Source organism: Brachypodium distachyon, chromosome 4 (assembly GCF_000005505.3).
Source record: "Brachypodium distachyon strain Bd21 chromosome 4, Brachypodium_distachyon_v3.0, whole genome shotgun sequence".
Lineage (NCBI taxonomy): Eukaryota > Viridiplantae > Streptophyta > Magnoliopsida > Poales > Poaceae > Brachypodium > Brachypodium distachyon.
In genome coordinates this window covers 4,383,710-4,402,577 of record NC_016134.3, presented here as the reverse complement: position 1 = coordinate 4,402,577, position 18,868 = coordinate 4,383,710, and the positions used below count along the sequence as shown (strand labels likewise).

Genomic DNA, 18,868 nt, shown 5'->3' with positions numbered 1-18,868 from the left:
TATTTGGAAAAAAATATATATTGCTCAAAACATTTGCTTGTTGAAAGTAGATACAGGTTCCATTGGGAGGAAGAGAACTCATTGAAATCATTTCATCTTTCCCATTATGATGAGCGTAGAAAAGAACTCATTGAGAGGATGGACCGTTTGAACATTTATCCTACCTAAGCTGACGGTTAGACCAACCCAAGTTGGACTGAACATCAGATGAAGATGCTAATTCTCATCGTCTGACTCAAACGGCTCCAACCGCCTCACAGACTCGAGAACAGCCGGACGGCGCGAGCCACTCATCGCTCCAGGGCCCAGCATCGACTTCACCTTGGGAACGCTCATCGAATGCAGTGGTGGCGTTGGCGTCTTCCGATTCATCTCCTTGAGCACTGAGCGCACAGTGGCTTTCGCAGCAACATCACAGGGTGCTGTGCCGTCAGGAACATTACCCTGCGCAGTCGGGGAGCTCCCACTGGGCCCAGCCTCTGCGTCCCTGGATGACTTCCCCTTGACTGCCTCGAATTTCTGCATGTCGTAGAGGAGCTCCTTCTGGAGCTGCTTGTCCGCCACCAGTATCTCGTCGATCTCGTTCTTGTAGTCCTTGAGCAGGGCGCGCAGACACTCCATCAGGCACCCAGTGAGGGGGCTGTTCTTGCTCTCCAGCAGCCGCTTGAGCTCAATGAATATCGGTACCGCGATCTGGATCAGGTTCTTTTTCGCCACCTGGGTAACTGCCCTCCCTTTGGCCGCGAGGAGGGCACTGGCTGACCCACCATCTCCGCCTTCATCGTCCATCTCAGAATTATCTGTGCAGATGTTGGGATGGATGCGCATCTCCTTGCAAGCCAATACTTGTAAAGCATCCTGCAGGAGAACTATGTCATCAGAAAATGGAAAAAACCAAATTAAACACAGGAAATTAAATAGCTAATATCCATTCTCGTGTAATTTGTGACAATATATCGGTACATACCTGAAGTACAGCCCTTCCAGCTGCATCGTCAACACTAAGTAAGCCATCACAAACAGCTGCCAAGATCTCAGCACATAACTTGGCTGATGTAGCTAGAAGGTGCTCCGGCGCCATTTGTTTCAACAAGGAGACATATATGTGCATTCTTTTTGACCTTGACCTTTCATCAGTGCCGCTGCAACAAAAATGGTCGTTCTGCTAAATGTTTGGTAAATATGAACATGGCTTGTTCAAAGTGAACATCACACATATGTTTACCGTATTGCAAAAAGGGTGGGTCCTTTGTCTGAACCTTGAGACTCGCTATATCCACCATGTCCTGTGCAATTGTTCAGGACAAAGATAGCTTCTATGAAACTGTTGTATGCAAGAAGTGGCGCTTTAGCTGCAACATTTATGTTCATGTTAGGTAGTGAATTTAAACAACAAACATAACAGAACAGAAAGAGTAAAACCTTTTAGGATACTCCCAAAAAGGAAGTCAGCCAAATGCCTAATCTTCTCTGATTCATCAACTAAAGATGGCAGAAACCGAAGGAAAAGCACTCCTCTCCATTTTACGTAGTCTCTCTGACAAAAAGAATAGCCTCAATGAACCATCAACATAACATTTAGATGTAATACAAAAGGATGATAAGAACCTGCAGCAACTTTGAGAGTAGGATAAATGTTTGTCTCCGTACAACTTCACAGGGATCACGCAATGATTTTGTTATTTTCGACATATAACTGTAAACAGAATAAAAAGAGGAGGTAGTTAAAGTTCACATGTATTAACTATTTGAAGAAAAAATCTTGTGCAATGTAACTGATAAGATACTATAATTAGTCCTGACATAAAACAAATACATTTTTATCTTTTTGTAACTGAATGTAAGAGGAAAATAGAAAGTACCGAAAAATTAGAACTGCAATTCATATATTTGAGACATCATAATTACAGCCTCCATTCCTTAATATTGAGTGGATTAGATTTTTCCGCTTTGTAGGGTGGATTGCTAACCCCCGCGTTTGGTGTGGCCCCGGCAAACTGCAAGAACCAATCGCATGCAGCAGTACACATGGAGATTGCAGCTACAGCTCCGCATCCACAGCGAATTAAAAGCCCTAACCATGCATCGATCTCTCAATGCATCCAAATTTTTATCCACCCAACATCAAAGAATGCAGAGAGTACTATTTTGATCTTAACTGCCAGGCACCATAATAGAAATAGGTACAGCTCCAGTTCCAACACAGGAAAATCACATGTGAACATGTGTGCGGGTGCACGCACTATCAGTAAAGCCACTTCAAAGTTTTAAAATTTGTGAAAAGTTTTGGGGATCAACTTCATGTTACACCATTTGAACTTGTAAATATTCATTAAAAAATGTGACCACCTGTGGCCTAAACTAAAAGACAAGAGTTAAGTGAATACTATTGCAGTTTAAAGCGTTAACTCTTTAATTTTTTGTGCAGGCCATTGGTTGTCATTTATTTTTTCTTGAAAATTTGTGCACATCCATAATATTTTCATAGCTCTTGAGAACTTCAAGGTGCCTCTATAGATATCGTGTGCGGGTAGCCTCTATCGTCATCATGTGCGCCCCAACACATGTACTCCCTCCGTCCGGAAAATAGTGACTTTACAAACCCAACTCACTTATTTCCGGACGGAGGGTCTACTAATCTTGCTGAGTTTTCAAGATGCGAGCTTTCCTTTTTTAGGGATAAATATGGAGTTAATTGAATTAATATTGGATCAATACTGGAATATTTAAGTTGGAAAATGGCTGAGCGTAAGAAAAAGAAAAGAGAGAGGAAGGCACATAAGTGCCATGCTTCATTGTGTGAATTCTGAAATATATGTGTAAGCTTCTCAGAGTGTGGACACTAATGATAGATGCACCATGGAATGTGACTGTCTCTCCTAACATATGAGAACATGCATATCTGCTTGAAAGAACACTGCAACAGAATTCTGGAAAGGTAAACGAGGTTAGTACCAGTGGTTATATAATTATTGGGAGATGTAACCTTACCAGTCAACTAATGCAGTATAACGGACATAAAAGTCTGCCATTGCAATCATGATATTATTCCGAAGGGTAGCCATATCACTCCGCTCAAGCTCCTGATATATACAAGCAACATTGAGTGTTTATCTGTTAAGAGGAGTCATGAGAGCAGTTGCAGGCTACGCACCTGAACAAAAAGTGGAATATATCGTTTTGCTAGTTTGTCATCCACAAGGCATATTTTTGCCATTGTATCCCACGACTGTATATATAAAGATGGGGCTAACTCTTTGAAAGACACGGCTCCACCAGCAAGGTTTTTTGGCCTTGGCTCAGAGTTTCCAGAGGTTATGATTGTGTGCAGCAAAGGAATGATGTGTTGCACACTAGTATCGGGACAAGCTAGGATCAGTGAACCAACGGTGAAGACAACAACAACAGCCTGCGCCGCCGACTTCAATATGGATGCCTCTGCTCTTCCATTAAGTTTTCCAGTCAGAGGTGTATGGAAACTAAAACCCCTGGAAGCTTCTGATGTCCCTTTTATGTAGCCATCTAGAATGTTAACTGCTTTCAATATAAGTTGCTGCGCCCACTTCAGTACTAGTGCTTCACCTTCTTTGGTTGTTTTTGCTTTCCGCTTGCATAAAGTTTTCAGCGATTTTACATGGGCATCAACCTGTATGTGCATGTAAATAAGACATTATGGTCAAAATATGGAAATGGCTTCTTTTCAGAGTGATGTGGTGCAGAAAATTGATATGCATTTATTCAATAACCCAGAAATCCGTCATGAAAAGAATTACATAAATGGATTAGGAACATTTGTTGCAGACATTCAGAGAAAAACAGATTTATGACCATAGTAAATGGATAATCTTTCCATTCCAGTCAAAACCCGTAACAAGTGGGTTTTTACAGGGGAATTTTATGACCGTAGTAAGGTTGTTACAGGTGCACTGGAAGCATATACCTTTCAGAAAATCAACATGGCATACTATGGATTAGTATACTTGGGTGTAGATATTTCAACAGTTCTGCCTGGTCAAGAACTATAATATGTTTACCCACATTCAAGACCTTATCAAGTGTAAAAGTGCAATAGTTTACAATAAACTGAGAGTACATATTCTGTCCCAACTCCCAACAGAGCGAGAAACAGAGGGTACAATGCAATGGGATCTAGTGTATTTATGGCTATCTGGGTTTAGGGGTATTTAACCAGGATTTAATGTTATTAGAACTTAATTCCAGACTGGTCCCTGATATAACTGCATAAGGTTTCACGGTTACATAACAAATTAATTGGTACTAGTGTGAATTTTCCTTGGATTCAGAAAATGATTACCTCACTCAGGTGCATATCAAAATCCTCAATCCGCGTGAGCAGGCTGTGTGCCAGCTCTGCTGCAGGTTCCACAGGTAGCTCCATGGAGACATTTGAAATAGTTTGCAGGAGAGAAACACGATCCACAGCCCAGAGCGCAGATTTTGGTTCCCCTTTAGAATAAGCTTTACCTCTGCCTTCTTGGCCAACATTATCAAGGAGTTTCCAGTGGTGAGAGAGGAACTTCCAGTTAACTGATTTAGGTGCAAATGACGAGACCTCAGCAAGAAGCCACCAAGCCCCAGTTGGTGCAGTCCATTCCTCAATTGGCTTAGAACTTCTCGACCACAAGGATTCAGATATTGTTACGATGTTCTGGAGTGAACTAGCAAGCAATGGTTTCAGCTTTTTCTTCTTCCCAAGGCTTGCACATATCCTTTTTATGCATGGAGCAACCTCTCCATCACATATGCTTTTCAGCAAATCCAGTGTCCCTTCTGGAAAAACATCCTCCAAGTTGACCGAATCATCATCTAGGTGCGAATTGGCAGCTCGGCATACCCTGTTCAGAACCAGTTCAAGAAAGAAGTTCTCGCATTCCTCTTGGATACTAGACTCACTGTCAGTCACCAGAGATGGCACAGCCTGAAGCCACTCTTTTGTCACTCTCTCATCTGGGAATTTCCGGAACACCTCTGAGATGGCGGCAAGAGCCGCCTTGCGGATGCTGACTAACGGATCAGAGCACGCAGCCCCCATTGCACTGAGTAGCGACTCATCAACAGGCCTGCCAATCAAGCCAATTGCCTTTGTGATGAGCACAAGTGCAGCCTTCCTCACAGCAGCCTTATCATCAATGCACCGTCGCCTCAACAGCTCCCCTAGACCCATGTTTCCGATCATCATCACCTCCTGCAACCGATCAACCTCCACACCTCTTTCAGATAAAATATCAAGCGCATGGGCTGCATTTGTCAAGGCCCGAGCCCTGACACCTCCCACCATATCCGAACACCTCTCTACCAATACCTGGACACACTTCAGACCCCAAGAGCCCTCCTCCAGACCAAATTCATCCGCTTCTGATTGCAGCAGCACCGGCAGTATCGCCAGGACCATATCCACAGCAAACAGCCGTCCCTTTGCCTTACCCCTTGCCATTGACACCATATACGCAGCGAAGTCCTCCCTTTCCCGTGGCTCCATTGCCCGCACCACCTCAACTATCGCCTCAACCGCCAGCCCTCTCGCGTCCGACTTCTCTGGCGCCTTCATAGCCAAATACCTGGGCAGGTATCTCACCACCTTCCTGTTTGCCTCCTCCCCTCCCACTGCACCCAAAGGCACAACCTTTGTAACCAAGAATTCCACTGCAGCCGCCCGCGCAGACGACTTCGTGCCAGAGATCGCCACAGGAGCCAGCGCACGCACCACATCCTGCACCGCCTCAGCCTGGTAGTTAGATCCGAGGACGGCAGCGAGGACATCGAAGGCCGTGAGCTCGGCAGCGGTGTCGATGAGTGACCTCCGCGCATCAGGGTGCGACCCAAGAGGAAGCCTCCCTGCGGCACTGGCGAGCAGGGAGAGAGCCTCCGGGAGGAAGGACGGGGACCGCGGCGCCGCCGGCTGGCGCTGGTTCTTGCGCTTGCGGGGTTTGGCGTTCCCGGAGCCGGTGCTAGGGTTGTGGGCGTCAGCGGTGGACGAAGCCGCCTTTCGTAGGGCGAGGAGGAAGGAGAGGAACGGGAGCGGGGAGAAGAGGGAGACGATGGGCGAAGCGGGGGCCAGGAGGAGGCGGAGGTAGGCAGTGGCGGCGGGGAGCGGGTGGGCGGAGAAGGAGGAGGTGAGAGGCGCGAGGACGGAGGAGGCGGGGAGGCCGGCGGCAGCCAGGCGGGGGAAGAAGGAGGCGGGGATGGCCGCTGAGGAGAGGAAGGTGAGCGAAGGGAGAGACAAGGGCGGGGAGGCGGAATCCGCTGTGGAGGAGGAGGAGCGGCCGTGGAGGGCGGCGAGCTCGGATAGGAGGGCGGAGAGGGAGCCGGAGGGGGAGGGGGTGTCCATCTCGTCGACGTCCATGTCGTCGGAGTCCATGGATGGCGGCGGAGGGGTGTGCGGAAATTTGAAATCTGTTGTGGGGGAAAACGAAGAGGAGAATTTGGGTGGAACCCGTGGAAGAAGGAACGGTGGAGTCTAGGTTTATTTACCGTTGGAAAAGGAAAATTCATCTTTTTGTAAACGCCATCTCACCCTAGAGTCGCGGTCTCGTGGAATTTCAAAATCCTACGAAATAACCATGGCTTCCCTCGGGAGTTATTGTTTCCACGTAAATGCTACCTCAGAAATTTTTGTAAGCCCACCTTTTATGGCAAGTTTTGAAACCAATGACCTGTCGCTGAATCGACATTGTTGCGAGAAGCACTAACTCCAATAAATAGAGTCAATAGGCTATGATGTCAACATCCAAAGAGAACAAACACGTGACATCATTCTTCTAGATGAAAAGGAAAGATCAAGTACTCGTAGCACTTTATATATTCCTAGTTTGTTTCAAGCATTTACAAGTAAAATGAAACGTAATGGATGTACTTGAAGCTTCCCATTTTTTGTTAGAATGGACAAGTCGCAAATAATTAGTTGCTAAAATAATTGTTTCTATATTAATTGAGGAAATCACTGTTTACCAAAATACCCAAGCATGGTATTTAAGGTTGTCTCGCCTTACTTCAAAACTCAAGGCACTTCCTATGCATCTTAGGGTGTATTTCCTTACACTCACGGCCGTAACTTGCATCTCATGAAGGATGCAACAACTGGATTGCGGGCTCTCTGAATGCAGTCTCGAATTGAGGCCCATTGATTGTTTGCGAGAGCTCACCTGATGGCCGACTCGAGGATGGGCAGTTGATTCCTAGTGTCGAGGACGAGAGGCAGTTGATTCATACAGTCGAGGACGAGTAGCAATCATGGCACTACAGTCCGATCGTCGTCGGCACAAATTAAGGAGATTCCCATCAGCCATCAGCGTGGGCGGAGCGGATGCGAAACAGCCCATGGCGTTGCGGGTGGAATCATCGGCGGTGAGGGCGCCAAAGGTCTCCTCGGCGAGGGCGGAGCGGCGGGTGGCAAAATAGGTAGTGACGAGATCCGGGCAACAGAGGTGGCCGATGGAATGATGATCGAGGGAGCACTCAAGTGGTTGATGAGGCAGGATGGAAAGAGGCAGGAAAGAGTCGCTGCAGCACAAAAAAAAAGGCGCAGATGTAGGCTGAGAAGATCCCTTTTGCATCTGAGCTGAAGCTCATCCCCACAGTTTAGGAAACCGAACGACCCAATATTTGCATGTTGGATGCAACATGCAGGGTTGGATGACGAGCAGGCTTGACTCGGTTTAACTCGTTGAGATAATGAGGTAGCTCGATTCGACTAGTTATGTTAACAGTTCAAAATCAAACTCTTCTCGAACTCACGAGTTAGCTCGTTAAATTCATTAAGCTCGATAACAAATTTGGACATGTATGCTCTATAAATTTGATTATCTCAACATATATTGCGTTGGTCTATTCATACACTTAATAGTTCCAACTTTACATGACTCGTTAAACTCGCTTCCGTTAATGAGTTCAAATCCAAAGTCGGCTTAAGCCGTTAGGCTCTACTCGTTTAACTCGCGCTACATGTCCATCTCTAAACCCTGGTGCAGGCCGACCGCTCGAAGACTTACCTATCAAGCCACATCTGGCGATTTTTTAGCTGACAGCTGATGGATTTTGACAACCGAAACCTTTTTGCCGATTAGAATTCAGTCGAACTATGCAGTTGACAGCATCTGGCAGCAATAATAATCCAAGGATAGTGGAAACGACCAAACACTGTTTGGCAAACAGAGCATCAGAGAGAATCAGCTAACCAAAATTCCAGATTACTTTTATACAAAATCACAGGAGTTAATCAGCAGGCACGGCTCCAATGGGTATTCCAAAAGTTCCCTATAAACATCATAACTTACTACAGTACCCATGGAATCAAACATGTGAAATCCATGATCCATGTAACATCGGCTCTCCATGGTTGAAACAAAACGGCGCACCTATCCCAAAAATCACAACACTGACTCCATTCCCGCTGCTACACACAAACCCATGATGATCAACCTAGCAAAAAAGAACGCTAATATACACCTGCTGGTTGAAGGTCCTGCCGGCATGTAGCTGTGAATTGTCATTGAATCAACACATACACAAGGTAAAAGGAAGATGGATGGAGTAATAAACGAACAAGACAATGGTAATTATGGTGGAGCTTTCACTTCAGCACTATCATGGCTTCCCCTGATCTGGCGCGCTCCAGCTTGGACATTTCTCCTTGAGTGCCTCATACAGTCAATCAGGTGAAGAGGCGGGGATAGACAATATGTTCATTCTCCTCGAGTACCTCATGCGGGCAAAGATGAGTGCACAATATGCTTGTTCTTCTAGCATGTTCTAGAAGAGCTCTTCAGAGTTGAATTTGTTCCACGCCTCCTGTATCATGCACGTAGAGAAGGGTATTGATAAAAATTCAAGTGCAAGACTTAACAGGTTATGATGGAAACACAAACACAAAGCCCTCCCTGTACTGGTAATATGAACAGATCTATTACAGGAAAACCACTGCCAACATCCCTTTTTCAAAATAAAGAAACAAATATGCAAATACAAGCATTTAATATGCAATTACATAGAGTTGACAGAAATAAGCTAAGTCCCAAAGTAAGTCACAAACTAATTCAGCAAGTGTATTAAATTACCAGATGTTTCTCTGGCAACGTGTCTTTCTGAGACTACAACATGACATAGTAGAAGGTCAATACTAAGTTAAAACTAATTCGGGCATAATAGCAGCTTGCGCCAGGTTCATTACAGGCAACAGATTGCGGTCCAAGTTGACACAAACCATCATTGGAATGAACATAATATGCTACACCAAAAGAAGTGAGCCCCAGTAATGCCCATGCTTACAAAAGTCATTTTTGGCTCAAAGGACCACATATATTTAATAACAAAAACTAAGCCATGGTGAACAGTGAAGGGTCATAAATAATCATCCATGAAAGATGGTCAGTACCTCCATTGCTCAATCAAGTATATATTTTTTGTTCAAAAATAAATCACGCACAAGTAGTGACAAGATCTTCTATTTATGCAGTTTTAGAGTATTACCACAATCTAAAGAAAAGCAAGGATGAATGCCAGCATCTTTATTGATGTGAAACAGATGAGTTACTATTCAGGATATCCAAAGAAGAATACATACCTTGAGGAGATCAAAAACCTTCTCAGCAATATATTTCTGCTGTAGATTTGCACCCTTTTGCTGCACCTTATCAGGATGAATGCACAATGTTGCCTTTCTGTATACCTTTTTAACCGCAGCCGCAGTAATCAGATCAGTCAGGGATACAGGCTGCCATCCACATTCTGGCCAAAGTACCTGCATCAGAAAGAGTGTGAATTACTAAGGAAACAGCAGACGGAAACAGAACGTCTCTTCTGGCTTGCCCTATAACCCAATTTCATGTGCATAGTTAGTAGTCCTGCATGCTTTGTTAGGTAGGTACCCAAGAGCTGCTACTATAAAGCAGCTCAAACAAAGCTGCAAGGACCAAAAGGAATGTAGCCACATACATGTTTCTGGCGGGAGATAGGGAGAGATTACACTATCTACATGGATGTGTTTCAAGTAATGCTCGCAGCAAGCCAGCAACAGATTTAAATAGTTTGGTGTGTGGTGAGAAGTAAATTGTACTTCTGTTAGTGTTCTACCACATAATACTGGAAATTACACAGTTTCAACCAGTAAATGCGAAAGGCAGATCACATTGTGGCTACAAAGATGGTATTGCGCACCACATTTACTAAGATGGTCTTGAGATATCTAATGAATTATGCTGCCACCATTGCCAAGATCATTCCATGCCAGCTTAGGCTTTCGGGTGAACCTATCGGTGCATACAGCTCAACATGGTATCACAGCATCCCCACTCACTGAAACTTTAGTTGTTCAAGCTGCTGCCACTGCCCACCGCTTCGTGCCCATCCTCTCCCTTGGACCACCCCCCTCTCAGCCACCACAGGGATTCGTGCTGCTGCCACCCTCTCCGCCATTGCTGACAGGCAGAGTTCTTCTACCACAACAAACACTTACACCAATCGGTGCACTAGGACTGAGGCCTCTACATCGTGGGTTGCCGGTGACTTAGGTGTGGCAACTCCTCCCACTGTGTCTGCATGCAAAGACGTCCACTCACGCGGTCACGCCGAGCCATTCATGTCCCCATATGCCCGTGGTAGGCATGTGGGTCCCAGTCACGGCACACAAAATGGCACGGCCACCACTGATTGCTGCCATCTCAGGCCACCGCCACGTTCGTTGTCAGCTTCAATGCAGTCGTGAAAAACTCAAACAAGCCCCGTTCACCACATTTTCTCAATTTATCATGTTCTGCCCACACAACGAATCCTAGTTGCATCTTTTCCAGCTGCCTCCCACGGTCCCAACACCCCTTGGTGCCCACTCGTGCCGCCCTCTCTGCCATCATTGTAGGGCAGAGTTCTGGTCACTGCTATCTCATTAGCTGAGACACATTCATAAAACACACAAACAAGCTCGGTTCACTACAGTTCCTCAATTAATCATGTTTCAATGTCCAGTTTTCGGACACAAGTTTTTTTTCCCCCTTAAAGATTCTTGGTATCTCAACATGAGTGTTGGCAGCACACAGGCTAAAGACTGGAACAGAGACTAGTTCACTGGTGATCCTGATTCCAAAGTCCAGAGCAAACCTATGTTCTTCATACTTGCTGTGGAGAACCATCCCACAGATGCTCTGTTCATTTATGGAGACGATGACAGGTTGCTCAAAGTATGTGCATCCCTTGTTTGTCATTAAACTTCTTAGAGTACATTTGCCAATGTACAATGTTGCACACTGCGGAATGCAAGATTGTAGAGAGGCAAAGGTACTCTAAGAAGCTGAATGAAAAACAAGTGATCAACATACTTAGAGAAAATCTGTCAACTTCTCCCGCAGAGAATCCATGAAATTGTTTTTCACAACAAGCGTGCATATGTTTGCTCAGGAATTTGGAATCAGGGAAAGCAGTGAACCCGTGTCCATTCCAGCCCGTGTGCTGCCTCAAATTTCACTTGAGACTGATCTCAAAGTACAGAACAAACCTATGTTCTTCATACTTGCTGTGGAAAACCATCTCACAGATGCTCTGTTCATTTATGGAGACGATGACAGGTTGCTCAAAGTGCGTCACTTGTTTGCCATTAAACTTGAGTACATTTGCCAATGTACAATGTGTACAATGTTGCACACTGGAATGCAAGATTGTAGAGAGGCAAAGATACTGTAAGAAGCTCAACGAAAAACAAGTGATCAACATACTTCGAGAAAATCTGTCAACTTCTCCAGCAGAGAATTCATGAAATTGTTTTTCACAACAAGTGTGCATAAGTTTGCTCAGGAATTTGGAATCAGGGCCAGCAGTGAACTAGTGTCCATTCCAGCCCGTGTGCCGCCTCCAGCGATGTTAAGATATCATGAATCTGGCAGTGAGAAAACTTGTGCACCAATTATTGGAAAGTGGAATAAGATTGGCATGCGAATGATTAATAGGGAACACTGGTCAGCGGGGCTTGTTTTGAGTTTTTCATAAAGGCGTGCTGAGGAGAGACAATGACCAGTGAAGTGGCAGTTTGAGATGGTAGGCTGCAGCAGCGACCAGAGGTGACCAGATGTCAAGATGAGTTGAGTCGTATACACCGACCAGTTAATGTAAAAACCTAAGCCAACAAGGAAAAGTAGGCAATACTTCGACGGTAAACATTTCCAAGAATCAACTAATGATCAAAACTATCTGATGGTCATTCCGGTGAGTGTAGCTACATATTAGTTTGGTAAACCTGCAGTCAGACTTGGATTGCTGGAATCATAATGCTCATCAAAATAATCTGAGAACAAAACTAACTATGTGTAGACCGTGATGAATTAACAGATGCATGATCACAATATCAAACCAAATGACAGAAGTAACATATTCAAGTAGACAAAACAGAAACCCAGTGGAGTTTTCTGTTTAAAATAAGGATAAAACCCAAACAATGGACGAAACAAAAGAATTGCATCGGATTTTAGCAGTTCAAGGACTCACATATTGTAAAGTTGATAGTAATGCCCGCAAATTGCCTTCTTTTCCGGCAGCCCATCGCTTAATCTCAAAGTCCAGTGTATCAGAAATTCTCTGGAATTAACAGAGACAGCAAGGAACTAGTCATTAGCAGTCAATAAAGAGCATCTAATATAATAAAATATTACGCTTCAACAGACAGGCAACCAGGAAATTGCAAGGAGTGTATGAAAATATACAAAAATTATCAGTATTATGTTCTCTTCACAATAGATCAAGAGAGGAAACTTCGGCTATAAAATGTATCATGGCAGAGTACTTACATCTCTTTCTGCCTGCTCTCTTTGAACATTCATATCCCGCTCATTCTTCTCAGCCAGAGCTTTTGCCTGAGTACACAGTAAAGTTAATAAATGGCACAACCATTCTACAATAGAAAAATGTTTTTTAAAGATCAAAACAGGAATATACAATCTGCAACATTTTTTAACAGTGGAGAGCAATCTATGTAAACAAAAAATTAGTTAACAAAATTACGGCAACATTACCGCTCGTTCACGTGTCCGTTGATGCCGCTCAAGCCTAGCACGCCTTCTTTCTTCACTCTCTCCTTCAACTCCTTGAAATTCATCAGATGACATGGGAGCTAAAAAGAACATGAGTTAATCAAAATGGAGATAATAACTGCCGAAAAAATGAGTAATCTTGTTAGGGATGATAGTACCTCCTCCAAATATTGCAGATAGGTCATCTGTAATATTTGTTGTTGATGATGCCTTTCGCATAGATGCTGAAGAAGAAGTTGCTGTCCCTCTACTTTGAGTTTGAGAATCAAACAAAGGATCCTGAAACTTCCACAATCAGAAAAACAATAACAAAAATTTGCCCTAAACAAGACTGTTGCATAAGGATTTTTGTAATTACCACAACTGGAGCCCTTTGCTTCGGTGCACTGTTGGCACGGGCGCCCATACCAAAGAACGACTCAAGATCATCAGGTTTACTCTGCTTTTCTCTTGCCGCCGCCGCCGCCGCTGCAGCCTGCCTCTCTCGAGCCTCGGCAGCTTGCCTTTCTCGAACCTCAGCAGCAGCCCTCTCCACTGCTGCTCGTTCAGCTCTTCTCCTTGCATCTTGTTGAGCTCTCTCGACAGCAGCTCTTTCTGCTGTAGCCCGCTCCCTGGTTTGAGTAGCAGTTTTCTCCCTGGCTTCAGTAGCAGCCCTCTCCTTTGCTTCAGCAGCAGCCCTCTCAGCTCGGTCCCTAGCACCCACTGCAGCCCTCTCGCGTGCTTCCTGTTGAGCTCTTTGCACAGCAGCTCGCTCAGCACGCTGGCGTGCTTCCCTCTCTGCTTTTGCACGAGCTTCAGTAGCTGCTCTTTCCCGTGCCTCCTTTGTAGCCCTCTCCACAGCTTGCCTACCCCTCCCTCTTTCTCTCTGTTGCTCAAGTTCCCTCTCTTCTTCAAGTCTTCTTTGTTCTCTCTCCTTTTCCTCCTGCTGTCTTATTTCTCTCTCCTGTTCTATTTTCTCCAGCCTTTCTCTCTCTTCCTGGTCCTGTGCATACGACCTTGCTTCATCATCCTGTTCCTGCTGTTCTCTATTTCTAAGCTTTGCATCGCGTTCTCTCTCTCGTACTTCCTTGGCATGCTTGAACTTTGCCTCAGCTTTATCCATGGCTTCCTTCATAGCAGCTGCAGATGCTGCCGCTGATGAACTTCGCTCAAATTCTTCCTCGTTAAAGGGGTTTCCGTTGTCATAGGACTTTTGAGGTTTTCCCATGGCAAAATCTTCTAATTCATCTATCGAAGAACTGCCAGCTTGCCTCAACGAACTTCTGTTATGGTTATAGTTTTGGCTAGACTGCCGTAGATAATCCTCATCCCTTCTTTTTGCTTTTGATCCATGTGGATTTTTCTTAACTGCAAGAGATGGTGGTGGTCTCGAAGGTGGCGGGGCACTCGTTGGCTGTGTGAACAGGGGAATCTCAGAAACTGTAAGCCATATCTCATCTTCAGACTCATCAGATCTTGGTGACTGGTCAGCCACACCATTCCCACTGTGTTTCTCTGAAACTGGGGCGCTAACATCAACATGAACATCAGAATATTGTGCAGACTGTGACTTAGAAAAAATATTTTCAAAGTCCTCCACAGAAGGTTGTTGGGCTGAGTTTCTTTTGGGAAAACTTTGTACAGGGCTTGAGTCTCGGGCCTTGGTTGAGCCATTGCTACCTTTTGGGCCATCATTCACATTTGAGGTAAACAAAGGTTCTGATTTTGGAACCTGATTGAATGTGCTAGAATCTTCAAATATACCACTTTCAACAGCAGTATTACCACAATTTTTCACTTGAGATTTTGGATGCCCATCAAATTCATCCAAGGGGTCGGTAAATACCCCAGAGGATGGATGGGCTGAAGTAGAAGTTGTTTCAAGAACAACAAAAGGGTCACTTGCGGGCTTAGATGTTGACATGGATACCTTCTTTTCATTACCAACAGCATTTTCCCTGAGATTCCAAAAATGAGGAAGTTATAAAGTGAACACATCTATAGGAAAGTTAACATGTTTTAGAATAAAAAAGTTATTTATTCATGTAAGCATAACACTCAATAAGTTCATAACCAATTGAGTCAAACTATAAGTCCTGCTATCACTCTGAAAACGCAGAAGCAAAAAGGAATGCACACCAAAAGTTTGATATAGGGCTCACAAATTCAAAAACCAATGCATCAAAATTCACATTAGTTGTCATCTAATCTGAACAACCAAGTTACGAGCCAAACATTGGTGACCACATAGCTACTTAGAGATACCTTGCATCCATCATGAACAACACAGTGCAGAGTGACCAAGGAGCTTTGCAATATTATTACATTTTATTGAACGGTTCAGCTTATTTTCAAATAGACAATTCCACTTTGGCGAACCACATCCAACATAATGCAAACTGGGTTAAATACTACCGGTATTAATTATAGTTTTTCCATTCAACCAAATTCAGCAGACCCCTCACCATTAACTACTGCATTTCATCTAAAAGATGGATTTAATCTACCCCACCTACAAGTTTAGAGTTCATTAATGTCAACTGATAACGCTCAACTCAAAAGCCAAACAAACCTATCATGCACTAGACACTACTAAAAACATGTCTAACCAAAACATCCGCTTGAATCAATCAAACTTGCAATGCACGGGGCCCTAGCACATGCACTAAGTACTATTGTGCTATGAGTATAAGATCAATTTAAATTACCTACACCAGACCAAAAATATCAACATAAATGTATGTACCATATCCTATCCCGTATCCGCCCAAGGTATCCGGTATCCATATCTGACCGGACAACTAATTCTCTTCCCGTATCATGTACTGTCAGATTCGGAAACAGTAACGATCGGTAATTAGCCTAACCATTTTTGCCCTTATACACAAATAGGTAGTGGCCCAAGTGGCGCAGAGCTCTACGATACACCATAAATGCATTTGTAACTCAACTAGTGTAATTTAAAGATGCAAACCTAGCATGTACTGAAAATTTAAAGATCCTACTCACGCAGCATTAATTTAATTTATCAACTTCCATATGAACTCTCGTTACCGAGTAGGCAATTACCAAAAAAAGCTTCGGCTTCACCCTTCTCATAACATTCTACTCAACGCAACATTAATTTGCCAAGTTCCACATGATCCTCTCGTTACAGAGTAGGCGAGTACGGACAAAAGCTTTGGCTTCGTCTGTCCCAGAGTACTGAAATCACTACTAGAATACACTCCTAGATTGCACATAAAAATTCTACTCAACACAACATTAATTTGTCAAGTCCCACATGAACCTCTCCTTACCGACTTAGGCGAGTGCGGACAAAAGCTTTGGCTTCATCTGTCTCAGGAAACAGAAACCACAACTACCATACACTTCTAGTCCTAGATACGTAACGTCCATTAAACATGCACGTCGAATTGCACGGGAAGTGCATACCTTCGCGGCACAGGGTTGCTCCCACCAAACCCAGCGAACAAATCATCAAACCCAGTTGATGCCGCTGCTGGCGCGGGTTTCCTATATTCCTCTGGCGCCTCCCTCCCCTCCGCCTTCCTTCCGAATCCACCGAGCAGGTCGTCAAATGCAGGGGGCAGTGCATGGTCCGCCGCAAACACGCTGTCATACCTCGCCGAGGAGCTGCTCTTCACCCCGGGGACCCCGTCAAAGATGTCATCATCGTAGACCGGCTTGTCGAACACGGGCATGGACGAGTGCTTGGGCTGGGACGGCGCGGCGGAGGCAGCAGAGGGCTCCTTGAAGGAGTCGAAGATGGAGTCGATGGAGGGCGACGGCGTGGACTTGGGAGGCGGCGCGGAGGGCGGGGCCCCGAAGAGGTCGTCGTAGGAGGGGACGGACGGCGCGGCGGCTGCGGCGGATCTGGGGTTGGTCCAGGCGGATCCGGATGAAGCCGCGGTCGAGCGGGCGGCCGACATGGGCGCGGCTTTCCCCTGAGGGCGGAGCCCGAAGTCGCGGGCCAGGAGGCCCTGGAAGTCGTCCATGGCCGCCGCGACGTCACGCGGATCGCTGGATCTGGGGCGCGAGCACCCGGTCGCGGCGCGCTTCTGTTGCCCGCTGGTTGTTCGCCAAAGGGAAAAACACTAGCGGCTAGGGTGTGTGCGCAGAGCGAAGAGGGAGGGCAGGTGGGTCTGGACTGTGGGCAGGGGGGACGGGATACGATGGTCCGAGATATCTACCGATCGAGAAAATGGTGAGGGGGATGCCGCGACAGGGGACGCCGCCGGAGACGGAGAGGTCGCCGGCGACGGGAGAGGGGAATACGAATGGAGAGAGAGGTGGTGGTCTGGTGTCTCACGCCGTCACGCGGATGTCTTGGTGGGGTTTCTGGCGAGCGGGCCCGAACGGAGCGGGTGTATCATGGGAGCCCGCAACATCGCTTTTACTTGCGGGCCCTAGGGTAAAAGGCCAAGAAGAAGCTACGTCTACACGGCGTAAAGCCCAGTTGAACCACTGACAGGTCGGTCGTAGTTCTTTCTGGGTCCCACGTGTCGGTGGGTGGAATCTAAGGCGTTGGCCTAGCGTCGCGAGCGCGTCGGTGGTGGCTTTCTCTCGTGGCCTGAGATACGGGCGAGCCGGACCGGATGAAGGAAGGAAGCGGGGATTTGGCGGGCGGGCCCGGCTGATGTTTTTTTTCGAGGGGGCCCGGCTGGTGTTGGGTACGTGGGAGCACGTGATTGGTCATCGCGGTGTGCCCTGTTTATGTTGGGCATCGAGGAGGACGGAGTCGAAGTGGAGTGACCACCTTCTCTTCTCGCTCGTGCAAAAATGCGACGGGGTCGACCGTAAAAACGAGAGCCAATTAGGCTAGGCGAGCAGGACACGTTCACGGCTGCCGAATTTGACGACGAAAACCTATTTACTCCGTCAACAAAACATGTTTCAATTTTAACTAAATTTGTTTTTTTAATGAAAAAGCACTTTAATCATTCAGAAACTGGAAGATTCTTACAGTCAGCTTGCCATACATGCAGGCATCAGCCGGTAACGAGCCCAACAGGACATTCTGAGCTAGACCTTCTCTACTAATCTTAGCTAGTGTGTGGGCAACCGAGTTCGCATTCAGAAATCACAACTTTGACTTTAACTAAATTTGAATACATCTATACATCAAATCACATCTACATACATCTAAATTTTAGCAAACTTGAGACATTTTTTGTTGGACGGAGGGAGGGAGTATATTATTTACTCCATATATTTTTAAAAATCACAACACATTGTCGTCACTCTAGAACGCGGATTCACACATTTCTGTTGCCAGCCACGTATGATATGGACCGAGTGAAATGTTTTCCCTTTCAGGCCTGTTCATTTCGACTGATCCCTGCAGGGATTGCGAGGGATTCTGGGGAAACTGAACTAAATTTTCAAGTTCCCCTGTCAATCCTCACCGGGAAGGATGGAACCGAACTAGCCCTCATGTGTCCTTGTAATTTCGCTTTCAAATTCTCCTACTCTTCAGCTGTCTCTCTCCCATCTTCACTTCAACTTCAAATTCCCATGTATGTCCGGATGGCGCATTCTTTGGGCCACGTATTAAAAACGTATTATGAAATGCAGATAAGCCAGCGTTGACGAAATTTAACATGTCTTATAATCCATCCGTTCAGAAATAAGTGACTTAGATTTGTAGAAACAAAAGAAGTATGACACCGATATATGAAAAAATAATAAAGTTGTGTCTAAGTGCCTATTCAATGCTTAATAAAGAAGTTTTAAGATACGACCCGAAGTTGCCTAACTACGCATCGTGGTTGGCATGTTTTTCTATGGTTCACTATTTATCTCTTGCCAACGTTTCAGATGGTGGCTTATGTTTTTGTTCTCTCATACAGACATGCATG

General features: G+C 45.4%; 2 protein-coding genes and 1 non-coding gene across 4 annotated transcripts; all 3 read right to left on the bottom strand.

The window, feature by feature from the left end:
• Positions 1 to 18: 18 nt before the first annotated feature.
• On the bottom strand, positions 19 to 6,479 carry LOC100822261 (condensin-2 complex subunit D3). Of its 2 annotated transcripts, none has more exons than XM_003575580.4 (8): positions 4,316 to 6,477; positions 3,155 to 3,646; positions 2,992 to 3,083; positions 1,609 to 1,696; positions 1,423 to 1,537; positions 1,226 to 1,352; positions 968 to 1,142; positions 19 to 858 (listed from the first exon to the last, which is right to left on the bottom strand). In XM_003575580.4, exons 1-8 carry the CDS (start codon positions 6,377 to 6,379, stop codon positions 217 to 219), a joined length of 3,795 nt encoding a protein of 1,264 aa, XP_003575628.1. In that variant the 5' UTR covers positions 6,380 to 6,477; the 3' UTR covers positions 19 to 216. The 2 variants fall into 2 exon arrangements, with proteins under 2 accessions (XP_003575628.1, XP_024318695.1); XM_024462927.1 differs by having other exon boundaries at positions 556 to 869; positions 4,316 to 6,479.
• A 1,704-nt stretch (positions 6,480 to 8,183) lies between these two features.
• Positions 8,184 to 17,346, bottom strand: LOC100845320 (auxilin-related protein 2). Its single transcript, XM_003575572.4, has 8 exons — positions 16,443 to 17,346; positions 13,387 to 14,965; positions 13,187 to 13,307; positions 13,011 to 13,108; positions 12,786 to 12,851; positions 12,487 to 12,576; positions 9,581 to 9,757; positions 8,184 to 8,808 (listed from the first exon to the last, which is right to left on the bottom strand). Exons 1-8 carry the CDS (start codon positions 17,003 to 17,005, stop codon positions 8,770 to 8,772), a joined length of 2,733 nt encoding a protein of 910 aa, XP_003575620.1. The 5' UTR covers positions 17,006 to 17,346; the 3' UTR covers positions 8,184 to 8,769.
• On the bottom strand, positions 11,077 to 11,429 carry MIR7731 (microRNA MIR7731). The gene has a single exon (NR_127016.1). It is a non-coding gene; the product is annotated as a microRNA MIR7731 (primary transcript).
• Positions 17,347 to 18,868: the final 1,522 nt, after the last annotated feature.

Coding starts and splice junctions, on each gene's coding strand:
- LOC100822261 (XM_003575580.4), bottom strand. CDS start 6,379: ATGGACTCCGACGACATGGACGTCGACGAGATGGACACCCCCTCCCCC. Junction 3,647..4,315: donor TTGATATGCACCTGAGTGAG/GTAATCATTTTC, acceptor ATGCACATACAG/GTTGATGCCCATGTAAAATC. Junction 3,084..3,154: donor ATATTCCACTTTTTGTTCAG/GTGCGTAGCCTG, acceptor TGTATATATCAG/GAGCTTGAGCGGAGTGATAT.
- LOC100845320 (XM_003575572.4), bottom strand. CDS start 17,005: ATGGACGACTTCCAGGGCCTCCTGGCCCGCGACTTCGGGCTCCGCCCT. Junction 13,308..13,386: donor AGCAAAGGGCTCCAGTTGTG/GTAATTACAAAA, acceptor TGGAAGTTTCAG/GATCCTTTGTTTGATTCTCA. Junction 12,577..12,785: donor GAGAGCAGGCAGAAAGAGAT/GTAAGTACTCTG, acceptor TGTTAATTCCAG/AGAATTTCTGATACACTGGA.